At 42.6% G+C, this 14634-nt stretch overlaps 1 protein-coding gene across 1 annotated transcript in view; it reads right to left on the bottom strand.

Moving 5' to 3' along the window:
- The window catches only part of LOC132822635 (piezo-type mechanosensitive ion channel component 2-like), a 211958-nt gene that overhangs the window by 68834 nt on the left and 128490 nt on the right, over positions 1 to 14634 (bottom strand). The window contains exons 32-35 of the mRNA XM_060835882.1: positions 14101 to 14288; positions 8313 to 8483; positions 5271 to 5543; positions 3524 to 3782 (exon numbers count right to left, since the gene is read on the bottom strand). Of these exons, the coding sequence (XP_060691865.1) occupies positions 3524 to 3782; positions 5271 to 5543; positions 8313 to 8483; positions 14101 to 14288 (891 nt within the window). The remainder of the gene's footprint in view (positions 1 to 3523; positions 3783 to 5270; positions 5544 to 8312; positions 8484 to 14100; positions 14289 to 14634) is intronic.

Raw genomic sequence — 14634 nt, 5'->3', positions numbered from 1 at the left:
GAGACATGCTGCATGAGCCTTCTTAGGCACAGGGATGATGTTGGCCCTATTGAAACAGGCCGGGACAGTGGCCTGCTGCAGGGAGAGGTTGAAGATGTCCGGGAAGATCTTTGCCAGTTGATCTGCGCATGCCCTGAGTGCATGGCCTGGTACTCCGTCTGGTCCCATCACTTTCCTTGGATTCACACGAAGGAAAACTGATCTGACCTCTGCTGCAGTGACTGTTGAGATAGGTTCATCAGGATTTGTCTGAATAGGTGTTACCTCTCTGCCTAAATTCTGCTCAAAGCCGGCATAGAAGGAGTTGAGACAATCTGGGAGGTATGTGTCATCATCTGCTATATTGTACTGTCTCTTTTTTGAACCTGTGATGTCATTCAGTCCTTGCTGTAGTAGCTGGGTGTCTGCCTGGGTCTCTAGTTTGGATCGGTATTGGTCCTTGGCTGTCTTAATGGCTCTGCAAAGGTCATACTTGGATTCCCTATATTTGTAGAGTCTTGTTAGGGGAGCATGTGGATTTGAGGTTACAATTAGATCACCCATGATAATGTTGAAGGTTCAAAGTGCTGAACGGCCTACTCCTGTTCCATGGTCATATGTTTGTGTTGTTCATTTTCATAAAATACACTAATGCACAATGAATGGTGTGGACACTTTGCAGGAGATGCAATTAACAGGTCAACCCATTGAGTTAGGGAATACCAATAATCACATGCACATTGTATTGCTGATGATTTTGCCTCAATTTCAGGAGACTGCGTCTCACAGCACTGCAATGTCACATCTTTGTTTCCCCTCTGTGGCTCTTGCCTGCTTTCGTGGAATTGTCCATTTGTGCAAATGCGATGCTCGGTTTCTTACAGCGGTGAGACAGATCTGAGCATAAGAGTCATGACACTGGCTTAGAATCCAAAGGATCACACTCACACCCCTGAAACACAAGTTCAAGTCACATCAGTACAGCTGGGGAAATTGAAAGCCTCTGTAAGTTAATATTTCTGGGATAAAACACTAACTTCTTTAATAATGATCATGAAAGTACTTGTTTTTCATTTTAAAAAAACCCATTTGGTTCTCTAATGTTCTTCGGGATAAGGTAGGAAATTCTTTACTGGGTCTGCTCTCTAGATCCACATCAGTCAGGTTGATTCCTAACCACCCTCTGAAACAGCTGAACCATTCAATTGTTTCAAATTGCTACAGAATAAAGCTCTGGTCTGCTGTGTCCCAGAAGGCAGCTCACCACCACATTCCCAAGGGGAATTAGGGATGGGTAATACATGTTGACACTGCCAGGGATGTTGACAAGTTGAATGGGAAAATAAGTCAGGAAACAAGATCTGAATCTTATTGGTCGAATTGAACTCCAACTCAATTCTGGTCCTACATATCCCTTTTTCTTATTGGAACAGAAGTTATTCAAGCTTATTCTGTCATTCAATTAGATCATGGCCAATCACACACATTAACCAATCATTGCACCAAAAATCTATAATGCTTTCATGATATACCTAAAGGATGAAGTTAGTCATTATAGCAAGTAAAACATTGTGGAGTTTTAAATTGAACAGGTAGTAATAAGTCAGGGACTGTAAATAATTTAAGGAACTTCAGCTGAGAACGAAGTGATATGGACCTGGAAAAGGCTGCAGGTTTAGTATCCATGATAGTCCAGTGGTGAACAAGGGACAGCCATAGAAAATCCTTCATGGACAATCCCACAATTCATAAGATGACACCATGACTGATTTGAAAAGTGATGAAGTAGAATGCTGACCAGATTATGGAGGAACATAGAATCGACAGTTTAATGCACAATTAATAAAGGTATTCTGTTAGGGCCTTAATAATTCTTCCTTGGGAGACTTGGTTTAAGTCCCAAGTCTCTCAATCTTCTAACAGTTTTAAACCTGTTCAAAGTTCCTTCTTCTGTTATGTTCATACTCCAATTCTTCTATTTTTTTTTGCTTCTTACCCCTCAATTAAAATCCACACTCATATCTCTTCCAGGGTCTGGTTAAATAACTTTTCTGGTGCTTTCCCTGACACTTGCATCTGTGCCCAGCGCAGCCCATTCACACTGATAGCGATGCTCATTCTGATAAGTGAGAATTTTCTTTTCACTTCCTTTCCTTCCATATCTGGTCTTTGTCACAGTGTCCCCCAGTCCCTCATGGGTGTCCAACTTTACTTTTGGAGCCTTCAATTACAGAGCTTTCCTCTCTCTCTAGCTTCGGCCCCTTCCCAGTGCCTCTGAATGTTTTTCTAAGCTGCACTGTCCTTCCCCACACCACCACTTACCAGCTCGGAGGTGAACAGCTTCAAAGTTTGTGCGAAGATTTGTAGCTCGGGTGCTTGTTGTAGTGGTTCTGTTCGCCGAGCTGGAAGTTTTTGTTGCAAACGTTTCATCCCCTGGCTAGGAGACATCATCAGTGCTGTGGAGCCTCCTGCGAAGCGCTTCTTTGATGTTTCTTCAACTTCTTTGGAGATGTCGATTCTCCTGCTCCTTGGATGCTGCGCTTTTCCAGCAACACATTTTTCAGCTCTGATCTCCAGCATCTGCAGTCCTCACTTTCTCCTAGCTTCTTTGGAGGGCTGTTTTCACACTGATCCTGCTCCTCCGACTACTGCAGACTGTCAAATTTCCCATTCCAGCTGCTGGCTGTCTGCCTACATGTCTTTTTAAAGTGGTTAAGGTCTTGGAGTGGGAAAGTCACTTGCCATCAAAAGTCAAGGCCAAGTGGAACTCAAATCTGCATCTTTATTTTCAGATACCACCCCTGCCAGTATGTTCTAATGTTTGGTTACCAACCACTCGGGGTTGTTGTTGGAATAGTTTGCTCCAATATGTTAAGTCTTAGGGCCTGTTGAATGATCAGTGCTAAACGATAGACCATAGAGTTCTTAACAAGAAGAGGCACCTGTCTTACACAGCAAGGTATTCACAGGATTTGGGTATTGCTGGCTAGCCCATCCCTAATTTAACAAAGGGTATTTGACAATCAACCACATTGCTGTGTGTCTGGAGTCACAAGTAGGTCAGACTGGGGGAAAATGGCAGATTTCCTTCACCAAAGGCCATTACTGAGCCAGATGGGGTTTTCCAACAATTGACAATGGTTTCATGGTCATCAGCAGATCCTTAATACTTTCCTTGAACACAAATTCCACCATCTGTGGGATTCATATCCAGGTCTCGAGAACATTACCCGAGTTTTTGGATAATACGAGGCCATTGCCTCCCCTCAAGGTGCAGTATATTTAATGGCAGCAAATGCTACAATTAACATAAACTAATTAGGCAGAATTAGAAGTGGCAAGAGCAAGATATGTCACTTGTCACTCTATTAGGATCTCATACAAGAGTAACTTTGCCACCCAAAGACTGTGACAGCATCGGTTTGGGTGGAGTTATATGACTTCAACATCAACCCTTTCAAAACCATGACTTCATTCAACAAGAACCACGCAATGTTTCAAGGATTTTCTATCCCTTGCCTGAGAATCAGTTTTCTGTTCATACCTCGGTGTACAGGATAGCCAACATCCAGAATCGCTTCTTGGGTCTCGGCACTGACAGCATTGCCCAGAGGAAGACAAGGATGGGTAGGACCATGGTGAGCACCGAGGCGGAGACCATATGGTTGAGGATCATTACAAAGTAGCACAACGTGTCTGACTGAGACACCATGGTATTATAGAGGGCGAACAGCAGCTTCAGGAGAGGCGGCAAACTGTGGTAGAATTTGTCTGACTCCTCCAGCTCCACATCATGGAACACCCTGAAACAAGATCAGAAGCTAGTTTAATTACCAAAGATTATGGTCTTACCAACTTGGTGTCAGTGAAATACTGACCATCTAATTTGCTGTAATAAACCTTTATTTGTACATTTATCAATGTAATGACCTACATTTTACTGTCATAACAGGCTACAAATAATCTTCAAATCAGGTGAACATTGCAGAGTAGATTATACAAAGAAAGAAGATATACTTCCAAGATATCATTTCTACATCTAATTTTATATTTTTACTACAAACGCCTCTTGATATTTATAATGGAAACTGTTGCTGAAATGTTGCTGTGTTGTAAATGCTTCCTCATGCCAAATGTTACAATGTTGTGAGAGTGTGGGTTGTGTAAATGGAGCCTACAGTTGCTGAAGCTTAGCAATTAACTGTCAGTCATCTCAACTTGGTACATTCTCCATGGCAATACCTCTGCCAATTATAGTGCACTTGCCAATCCTTCAGAACTCTCTTCTTAAACTACAGTTAACCTTTTCCATTTACATTTGGATTATCGCTAATGTCCTGAAGAGTGCAAAACTAAACTCTTCAACAAAATTTCGAGCAATACTTAATTTTCTGACCTATCAACTGACTACATCAGAGGAACTTAAAGATTTAATGGCACAAAGAGTTCCACAATCAGTCCAATTCATAATTTCACCTGAAGAAAAACAAATCTGCCAGGAAAGACTTACAGTACATTTTTTTATTTTATTAGATTCCTTACAGTATGGAAACAGGCCCTTCGGCCCAACAAGTCCACACTGACCCCCGAAGTGTAACCCACCCAGATCCATTTCCCTCTGACTAAAGCATCTAACACTATGGGAAATTTCGCATGGCCAATTCACCTGATCTGCACATCTTTGGACTGTGGGAGGAAACCCATGCAGACATGGGGAGAATGTGCAAACTCCACACAGACAGTCGCCCAAGGCTAGAATTGAACCTGGGACCCTGGTGCTGTGAGGCAGCAGTACTAACCACTGAGCCACCCCTTTTAAATCCTCAGAAAGTATCAAAGTGCCTTACTGCCAATGAATTACAGCAGAGCAACTGTCACTCAAAATATATTAGAAAAGTTCTAAAATGTCAACAAATGCCAACCTAGAGCTCTTTCCCATGTCATTCATTTGTCCTTTCTCTTCCTCTTCTACATCCTTTCAATCCCATTCTCTTTATATTTACCAATTCCTACATGAATCTTCCTATTTTTAATTTACCTCCTCTTCCCAATCTTCCAACATTATACTCCTTCCTTTTCCCATTCTCCGCACTCTTTCTTTTCCCCTATTTTCCATCATTTCCTTCTTTCAACTGACCTACAACTCCATCTCTCTCCTCCCTCTAACCTTTAACTCGCAGGGGCCCAATGACCCTCTATCTTATAGCTCCAGTTTTGCTGACACTCCCCATGGGAAAGGTCATGAAAGTTCATAGTTTGTAATCAATACTGACAGAAGAGGGGCTTCTCACTTGTTCAGAAGTAGATCGCTTGCTGTTAGGAGATGAGTCTCACAGCTAAGAAGATTATAATGGTCCATTTTTGACACCTCCTCATCCGATTCCATAGACACGTTCTCCTCAGAGACATCAAGACAATTGTCGCTGTTTGCTACTGCATTGTAGGACGGTGGGTGGTGGGATTGTGGAGTTATAATGTCTTTAACGACTTCTTCATCTGCCTCTTCCTCAATAGTTTCTGTGGTTCCCTGCCAGTTACTTGACCTGGCACACTGAATCAATGTACTAGAATTAAAAAAAACAGGTTTATATAAAAGTCAGAGAATATTCCATTAAAGCAACAGACAAACCCTGCGAGGCTGGAAAGAGGATTAGAAGTTAACGGGAGCCCTTGATTTTAGCTGTGGCTCACTGGTAGTCCATCTGCCTCAGAATCATATGGCTATGGTTTCAAGTCTCACTCCAGGCTTAATCACAATACAGGGAAGTATCAGCTTTAAGATCAGATGCTAACCCAAGTGACACTAACCTGCTATCCAAGGTGGAAGTAGAAGACTCCATGGTATTATTCAAACAGTGATGGGAGAACTTACTGGTGGGGTCTGTTTTTATCTCTAAAGTAATATCTAAAACAGATTATCTGATCATGTATTACCTTGCTGCCTGTGGAACCTGTGGTGCTCAAATTGACAACCATGTTTCCTACAGCGCAATGCTGACTACACATCGAAAGTCCTTCATTGGGATAGTGTGCCCTTGGAGGTCCTGAGCTAGTGAAAAGCACTATCAAAATACAAGTATTATCTCATTTCTTTCTGGAGCTGAACTAGAAACTAATGTGGAATGATAAGGATGAGAACAAAAATTGGAGAGAAACAACCTGTCTTTGAGAACTTAGAAATCTGCAAATATTTGCTACTATTGACGATGCAAGGATCAATGAAACATACATGGTCGCAGGTTAAGACCTTTATATCTAAAGGATCCCCTAAGGACTTTAAATTGAAAATTCCTTTCATCTTCCTTTTGCACAGGGCACTAAGTTTGTAACTGTAACTAAGATTGAACTTGCATGCCTAAGAATTTTCCTGAGGGTTAGCCAATAATAAAATTGCTCTTTCTTTCACTCAAGAAACTCTTGTCTCCTTACAGACATTGGATAACTACAGTTTCCTTAGACACTGGTATAGCCTTCATAGAATCATAGACTCCCTACAGTGTGGGAACAGGCCATTTGGCCCAACAAGTCCACACTGACCATCCAAAGGGTATCCCGCCGAGATCCATTCCCCAAGCTTATTGCTCTACATTTCCCCTGACTAATGCACCTAACCGACACATCCCCCTGAACACTATGGGCAATTCAGCATGGCCAATTCACCTAAGCTGCACATTTTGGACTGTAGGGAGAAACCGGAGCACCTGAGGAATCCCACGCAGACACCGGGAGAATGTGTAAACTCCACACAGACAGCTGCCCGAAGCTGGAATCAAGCTTGGGTCCCTGGCGCTATGAGGCAGCAATGCTCCCAACTGAGCCACCATGCTGCCCATAAAACCTGTTGCTAAAAAGAACATCCATTTTTGTTGTGGCTAATTGAGAAATTTAGAAAGAGGGCAGTACCTCCCCATTTACTCTTAACATCATTCCTCTGAAGTCACGAGTAGATCTTACTTGTCTCTCTCAATGGAACATGTTATCTTTGAAAACTCTGAATTGTTTCTTTGAAAAATATATGCTATTTTCAAGAAATCTGACATCTTTGTGCAATTATATTTTAATGCCTTATACTGTTTTAAAATGTAGAGACAGAGAATGAGCACCAGGCATCTTGTATGCAATGCTTCCTCTAGACTGGTCAGCAAAGTATGGATACGCATCACTGCTACTTTGGAATGGTAACTTTCTCTAACAATTTTCCACCAAGCTTCATAATGTAAAAATAAAACAAAAAACTGCAGATGCTGTCCATGTCATGACACAGCTCGGTGTGGTGAGGCAAATAAAGGATAATAGAAAGAAAATATCAGATTCTAAGATTACCGAACTTGATATTGACTCCTGCAGGCTGCAGGGTCCCCAAACAGAAATGAGATGCTGTTCTTCCAGTTTTCCCGGAGCACTGCAGCAAGCCCAAGACAGAGATGTTGACAGGGAACATGGTGGTGTGTTGAAGTGGCAGGCAACTGGAAGCTCAGGGTCAATTTACAGACATAAAGTAGACGACCTGCGAAGCAGTTGCCTAATCTGCAATCTTGACAGCATCCGAGGAGCAGGAGAATCGACGTTTCGGGCATAAGCCTGAAGAAGGGCTTATGCCCGAAACGTCAATTCTTCTGCTCCTCAGATGCTGTCTGGCCTGCTGTGTTTTTCCAGCACCACAATGCACCACAGGATTCAATCATGTTGTGCCTGAAATTCATGAAGGTGCGGATGCAGAGGGATTAAACGGAGACCTTTACTGACTACAGAGCATTTAGCATCAGCGAGCAGAAGGTCAGGAGAGACAGTAAGTATATGATGGGAGGTGGGGTTGGGAGAGGGGATGGAGTCAGGGCAGAGGAGGAGAGGAAGGTCTCAAAGGGGTGTAGGAAACTTAGTTGTTGCAGTTTGTGTTCCTTAAGGTTAAAAGGAAAAGAAGTTTCTTGTTAGAGCAACAAACAAGCTGAAGAATGACGTGGAACTGGGAGCAGGACAGCTCTGATATGTGTGAAGCAGTGCTGATGGACAGAACGTCATATGGTGACACACGGCACTAACTGTGGATCTCAGGATTCAGCTTCAGAATGGATCATGTTAGAAAGTTAAAAAGGAAGCCAGAGGATAAAACTGGATGCATCAGTAACTAGGTAAAAACAAGGACTGCAGATGATGGAAACCAGAGTCTAGATTAGAGTGGTGCTGGAAAAGTACAGCACGCTGCCTGACCTGCTGTGCTTTTCCAACACCACTCTAATCTAGCATCAGTAACTAGTTAGGGACTACCGACAATTCAAACTCTTCCAAGCTAAGACAGGCCAGTCAGTTTTGACAGGAGTATTGTGTTTTTTTACCTTGGAGGCTCCCACTCCAGTGAGGAGGGGATGTCAATGTTGAGCATCTTCTGCAATCTCCATCGGTTGCGATTGCTGGGTTTTGGGACCACAGACACTGGTTCCTCAACATCATCAGCACAGTCACTGGATGTTGGCTTCAAGGACACTATGGTGACTTCAGTGTTGCAACTGAGGATGCACAAAGTGAACCATTAGGTGAGCACAAAGCAAAAGGTCGCAGCCACATCCTCCCATAGGTAATGAATTACACAGCGCAGTGCTGTTCAGAGCACACTCTGTGCTTGGCAAAGCTGAAGCTGCAGGTAACCAGAGTGGCATCAATCATTGACAGTGACTAAGGGAGCTTATGCCTTATCCATTTGTACCTTTCAGAAATAGAGGAATAAAGCATCAGGAAGAAGCCATTATTAAGCCTCTTGAGCCTACTCCACATTCAATATAAAATCAGTCAGATTAACCTACAATTTAAGACCCATCCCGCTCTAAAGGTCATCACTCTTTTAGCTTTTTTGATTCTTTTCAGTACCTGACTGGGACATATTCATGGTCAGTATACATGGTCCGTCCTGCTTTCACGGTCTGGTCTGCGTAAATGGACACCGAAGCCGCTTTGGACCTCAGTATGTCTAGCTTTTCACCATTTTACAATACTGTGTTTTATCCTTTCGTTGTATTTTTGTGTTGTGTTTCTTAGAACATAGAACAATACAGCACAGAACAGGCCCTTCGGCCCACGATGTTGTGCCGAACATTTGTCCTAGCTTAAGCACCTATCCATGTACCTATCCAATTGCCGCTTAAAGGTCGCCAATGATTCTGACTCTGCCACTCCCACAGGCAGCACATTCCATGCCCCCATCACTCTCTGGGTAAAGAACCTACCCCTGACATCCCCCTATACCTTCCACCCTTCACCTTAAATTTATGTCCCCTTGTAACACTCTGTTGTACCTGGGGAAAAGTCTCTGACTGTCTATTCTATCTATTCTCCTGATCATCTTATAAACCTCCATCAAGTCACCCCTCATCCTTCACCGTTCCAATGAGAAAAGGTCTAGCACTCTCAACCTATCCTTGTACGACCTATTCTCCATTCCAGGCAACAGTATTTTCACTCTCAAAGAACTGATAAGCAGCATAAGTTCAATTTACTTGAAAATCTCAGACAGATTAAATTCCCAGATAAACTGATAACATGCAGATACAGAGCGACTCATATAGACATTCTCTGTCTGGGGATCGCATGGCTCCTGGTCCATGTGGTGTCATTGGCTCATTAGAATATTCGGCTCTTAAAGACGTAACACAACGTGCCCTTTAAATCCCCAAATAAAATGACATGCAATAGGAGTGAAAATGTGTATACATTAGGTAATTGTTAAACCATTTACACAGGAACATCAATTGTGAAAGTTATGAGCTTAGGAGTCTAAGAGTCTGAATAATGTAAGGGTGGTTTGACATTCCTTCTGGGTCATGTGGCAGTCTAACCTTCGGCAGATCTCATCTTCAGGCTTGGTGTTTCTTGGCTTGTACACATGTTGGTGTCTTGCATGTTGTCCTGATGGTCTCCCACATTTTCAGTATCGGAGGGTAACTTTAGGAGAGTTCTGTACAGTTCCCGATTTGGCTTCTGCTTCTCTTCAATGTGCTCACTAGGTGCTGTGACTTTGTACAATGGAGCTTACTGCACACACTGGACAGCTCTGTAGTTATCCAGGGTCCTTGGGTAGAATGTGTGATTGCCATCCTACACACTGACTTGACAGTCCCATGCCTATATCACCTTCATTTTCCCAATTTTACAAGAAGTTTGCCTTGTTTCTCTGAGACCTTGGACAGATTATAGTTTGGCATAACTGTTATAGTCCTAACACAACCTCTAAATACTACGGTGATGGTAAGTACATATCCAGGGGTAAATCTCATAGTTGTAGTGTAGCAACATGAAGATTGTGTTTCATCACTCTCCACTCTGTCATTGTTGTTTTAACTGTGTAAGTCATTCATTTGGTGAGACGGTTAGATTTGGCATAATGCAGTCAGATTGTTAATGATGTCATGCCCCAATTGGCGCACATGCCCCTTCCTATATATCACGGTCCATTGTCTAAACAGATACATTCATTGTGTCTGCCATGGATACACATAAATTAACTGTCTGATAATGGGAAATTTAATAAAAACACATGGCTTACTAAATACCAAGCCAGATATCAATGATGTTAACTGATGAAGTGTATCCAATGCTGACATATATGTTTGTGGGATCTCCAGGTTGAGAGAGTTTGGAGATGTTTCCTGACTGAACTAGAAAGAAGTCTTAAAACTGTTTCAGTGACCCAAGGAGAAAAAGTGAAAACAGCCAGTTAAATAATAAATTAACAATTACGATTGGGGTAATGGTTCACTGTTGGTCATAGAAACATACATTAAAGAGGAGACCCTTCAGTTTATTAAATCTGGATTACCAAAAATATTCCACTGTCCATATTAGGGGGACAACAACATTTCAAGTGCACATCCAAATACGTTTTTTAAAGGTTGTGAGGGTTCCTGCCTCAACTACATCACAAGCAGTGCTTTCCAGATCTGCACCACTCTGTGGGGGCAAAATATCTTTCCTCAAATCCACTCTAAATTTCCTGTTTTTCACTTCAAAATTTTGAATTCATTGAATTATCATTGCATGTCATGTAAATGATATCCAAAGATGACACCCTGTCCAATTTTTATTCACCTCTTCAAAATAGTAAATAAGGTTAATCAGGCACAACCTGCCCTTTACAAAATGATGCTGGCTCTCTCTAAATCAGTTGAAAATGCTCACAGTTCAGTCTCAGATCCTTAATGACAGATGCTCAGAAGTTTTGAACAGCAAATATTGTTGCTTTAGTTTTTGTCTGTCATCCTTCTTGAACAGTGGATTGACATGAACAGTTTTCCAATCTTAATCTGCCAAATTGAGAGAATTCTGGAAGAACTTACACAAACAGCTTAAAAAAAACCCAGCTAGATATTCACATCAGCGGAATTGGTGAGACAAGTCACCAGGCAGATGTAATGATCACTGTCAGACTGAGGTTGTCAGGAGAAAGTCTTGTACTGACATCTTGGAGATGTAACTACACTAAAATTACAAATTATACCCGCTACAAATGTATATTGTGACTAAAGACAGATTAGAGATAGCTAAAGAGCCCAATGTGATCTGACTTTCTGATAAATGAACCATATGTTTAAAAAGACAAAAACAGTGACAAGGTACATATTTGAAAAATGACTTTACTTTACCATTTGTTCGTACCTTAAAATATCCTTATCTTATAAAAGGTAATGAACATTAATAGAGGAATGTTTTTCTGATGACCATGCTGTTTCTCGATAGGTGTGATATAATGTCATTAATGCAGTCAAACACTCCCCTGAGTGTTTTGTACTGCACTTTACCACGGCCTGTACTGTGCTGTATAGGGGCAGGAAAACAGGTACTCAACAGTCTCTTCAGGGTTTAACAGCCTCCTTGAGGTGAAATATGTTCAGCAATGCACAGCTCCCACATCTGTCAGTTCTGTAGTGCAGCATACCGTGTGATTTATCTCAATGTATTTTCCATGGTTGACTCTGCAGGTGAACTCTTGTAGCCCAGCCTTTTTGCCAGATGAATCCCTTGACCTGCGCATTTGGATTGGAGATGGCAGTGTTCTCTGCTTGGAGGTGCCTTTGGGCGGCATGGTGGCACAGTGGTTAGCCCTGCTGCCTCACAGCGCCAGAGACCCGGGTTCAATTCCTGCCTCAGGCAACTGTCTGCATGGAGTTTGCACTGTCTCCCCATGTCTGCGTGGGTTTCCTCCGGGTGCTTCTGTTTCCTCCCACAGTTAGGTGGATTGGCCATGCTAAATTGCCCGTAGTGTTAGGTGAAGGGGTAAATGGAGGGGAATAGGTCTGAGTGGGTTGCTCTTTGGAGGGTCGGTGTCGATTGATTGGGCAGAAGGGCCTGTTTCCACACTGCAAGTAATCTAATCTAATCTTGATGCATATCAGCCTTGGGATGGCAGCCACTCTCCTCCTCCTTCCTTGCAGGAGAAAATGCCTGCACGCCAAATTTGCTTCGTGTTTCAGAATGGGTGACCAACTCAATGGTGGAACTGGGCATTTTCCTACTCCTTAATGATGTCCTGTTTTCATTTTGTGCCTTGGTTTTCAAGTTGCTATTTGGACTTTTCTCTCTGACTGAGAACACTACTACTTTCACACAGGTATTTCACGGTCCAATATGACTCTTCTCAACTCAGATTGGTTGGCACAGCCATATGAGTCTGCATGGGTTTAGTTAATCGGGACTTCCCTGTCTCAGGCATCTTCTAAAGGATCATTGAAACTATCATAACCAGCTTTCTGAATTTGACTCATCATGATTTTACTGGCATGCTATTTTCTAACACAGTGAGGTTACTCTTGTTCCTTCTGTTCTCTAAACATGCATCAAACGAACAGAACCACCAGCACCTTCTCTGGGGAAAGTAGGGATAAGCAATAAATCCTGGCCCAGATGGTGTTATGGGCCAGGTCAGATCCCCTCAAAACATTTCAAGAAAGTAGCCCAGATCTCAATTTGCTGTTTGTTTTAAGCAGGTGTAATGTGCTTATTCCAGGAGGGATGCAGCTGGTCGAACCACAGTTTTAAACAAAATGGAATTTATTTACAAGATTACTGAGTGAAACACAAACAAAAGACAACAGAATACCGAATAACTTAACTTATTCAAAAACTCAACAGATCATCCCAACTTAACAATGCTGTTCCAAACACTTGCAACAATCCCCATAAACGCCCCTTGGCACAAAAAGCAAAACCAAACACAGGGTCTTACAGGAGAGAAGTCAGAGAGAGACCTGCTTCTTTGGGTCCAGCAGCTTCAGAACACTTACTGTGCTAAAACCAAACCAGAGAAAAGCTGAGCTGGGAGAACTGACCACTCCCCTTTCATCGTACAAGTGTCTTTTTCATAAACATGAAAGCCTTTTTTCCTGAGGCAATATCTGTTAGCTATAATCAAACTGGCCCGAAAACCCTTCAAACTTAGACTTTTCAGACCTCTCTGAAAAGAAAGGCAAAAACAATATAACTGCATATAAGGAGCAACTTTGTCACAGTAACATCTAAATCCTGTGAAAGAACAAAACATGCCTTTTAATTCCACTCCAATGAAACCTGACGTACAGTAGTGTTCAATTATCATTTCAAATTCATGTCAGATCTCCACCATTGGACAGCCTGGTCACTACAGTCCAGTCTCCCCAGTGCACACACAGTCAGCATCATCCGGATTCCCCAGCACACACACAGTCAGCATCGCCCGGTCACCACAGTGACGACACAGTCAGCATTGTCCAGTCTCCCCAGCGCAGACACAGTCAGCATCATCCGGATTCCCCAGCACACACACAGTCAGCCTCGCCCAGTCACCACAGTGAGGACGCAGTCAGCATTGTCCAGTCTCCCCAGCGCAGACACAGTCAGCCTCGCCCAGTCACCACAGTGAGGATGCAGTCAGCATTGTCCAGTCTCCCCAGAGCAGACACAGTCAGCATCGCCCAGTCACCATCACCCTGTCTCCAGAGCCCAGTCTCCACTAACTACTTTAATCTTGCAACATGACATTGTTCAGTCAATCCTACAATTATATTTAATATAATGACTGGGGCACTTCCACAGCATTATGCTGTCACCCAGAATCCAACACTGGCCTGTGTAGATGTTGATCAGGTGAGGGACCTTTACCTGGACACACTGCTGTCTCTGGATAACATTGAATCAAAGCTGGCCATTTTGTGATAGCTTGATGTTGACGCTTGCTCTCCTTCCATTGACTCATCTCTCTCCAAGGCACCATCAGGATTACAGGGAGCTTGACATTTTAGTTTGGCATTGTAAAAATGATGAATGGTCTCCTGGTTTGAAAGCTTTCCCTAAGGGTAATGGAGAAGTATGGTTACGTGGTATAGTCAGGATAGTTCATGTTAAATTGACAATTCAGTGGCTTAGATTTTACAGCAGCTTCCTCACCTCATCACATTGTTCAAGAGCTTTCATTTAAAACCCACTTGTTTGATAAATTACCCTTCTGATTGCCTCCAGCCTGCAGACTATGCTACACAGACTACGCTGCTGTGACAACATTCATTCTCAAAATGTGGGCCTTACTTGTAAGGCCAGAAATCATTGCACATCTTCATTGGTTCTGATTAATACAACTAAACGCTCTGCTAAGGATAGTTCAGAGTCAGCCATGTTAGAATGGGATGAAAATGGAGA

The sequence above is a fragment of the Hemiscyllium ocellatum genome, chromosome 15, assembly GCF_020745735.1.
Source record: "Hemiscyllium ocellatum isolate sHemOce1 chromosome 15, sHemOce1.pat.X.cur, whole genome shotgun sequence".
Lineage (NCBI taxonomy): Eukaryota > Metazoa > Chordata > Chondrichthyes > Orectolobiformes > Hemiscylliidae > Hemiscyllium > Hemiscyllium ocellatum.
Note: the sequence above shows the minus strand (reverse complement) of the source record. Positions and strands in the feature narration are given on the sequence as shown.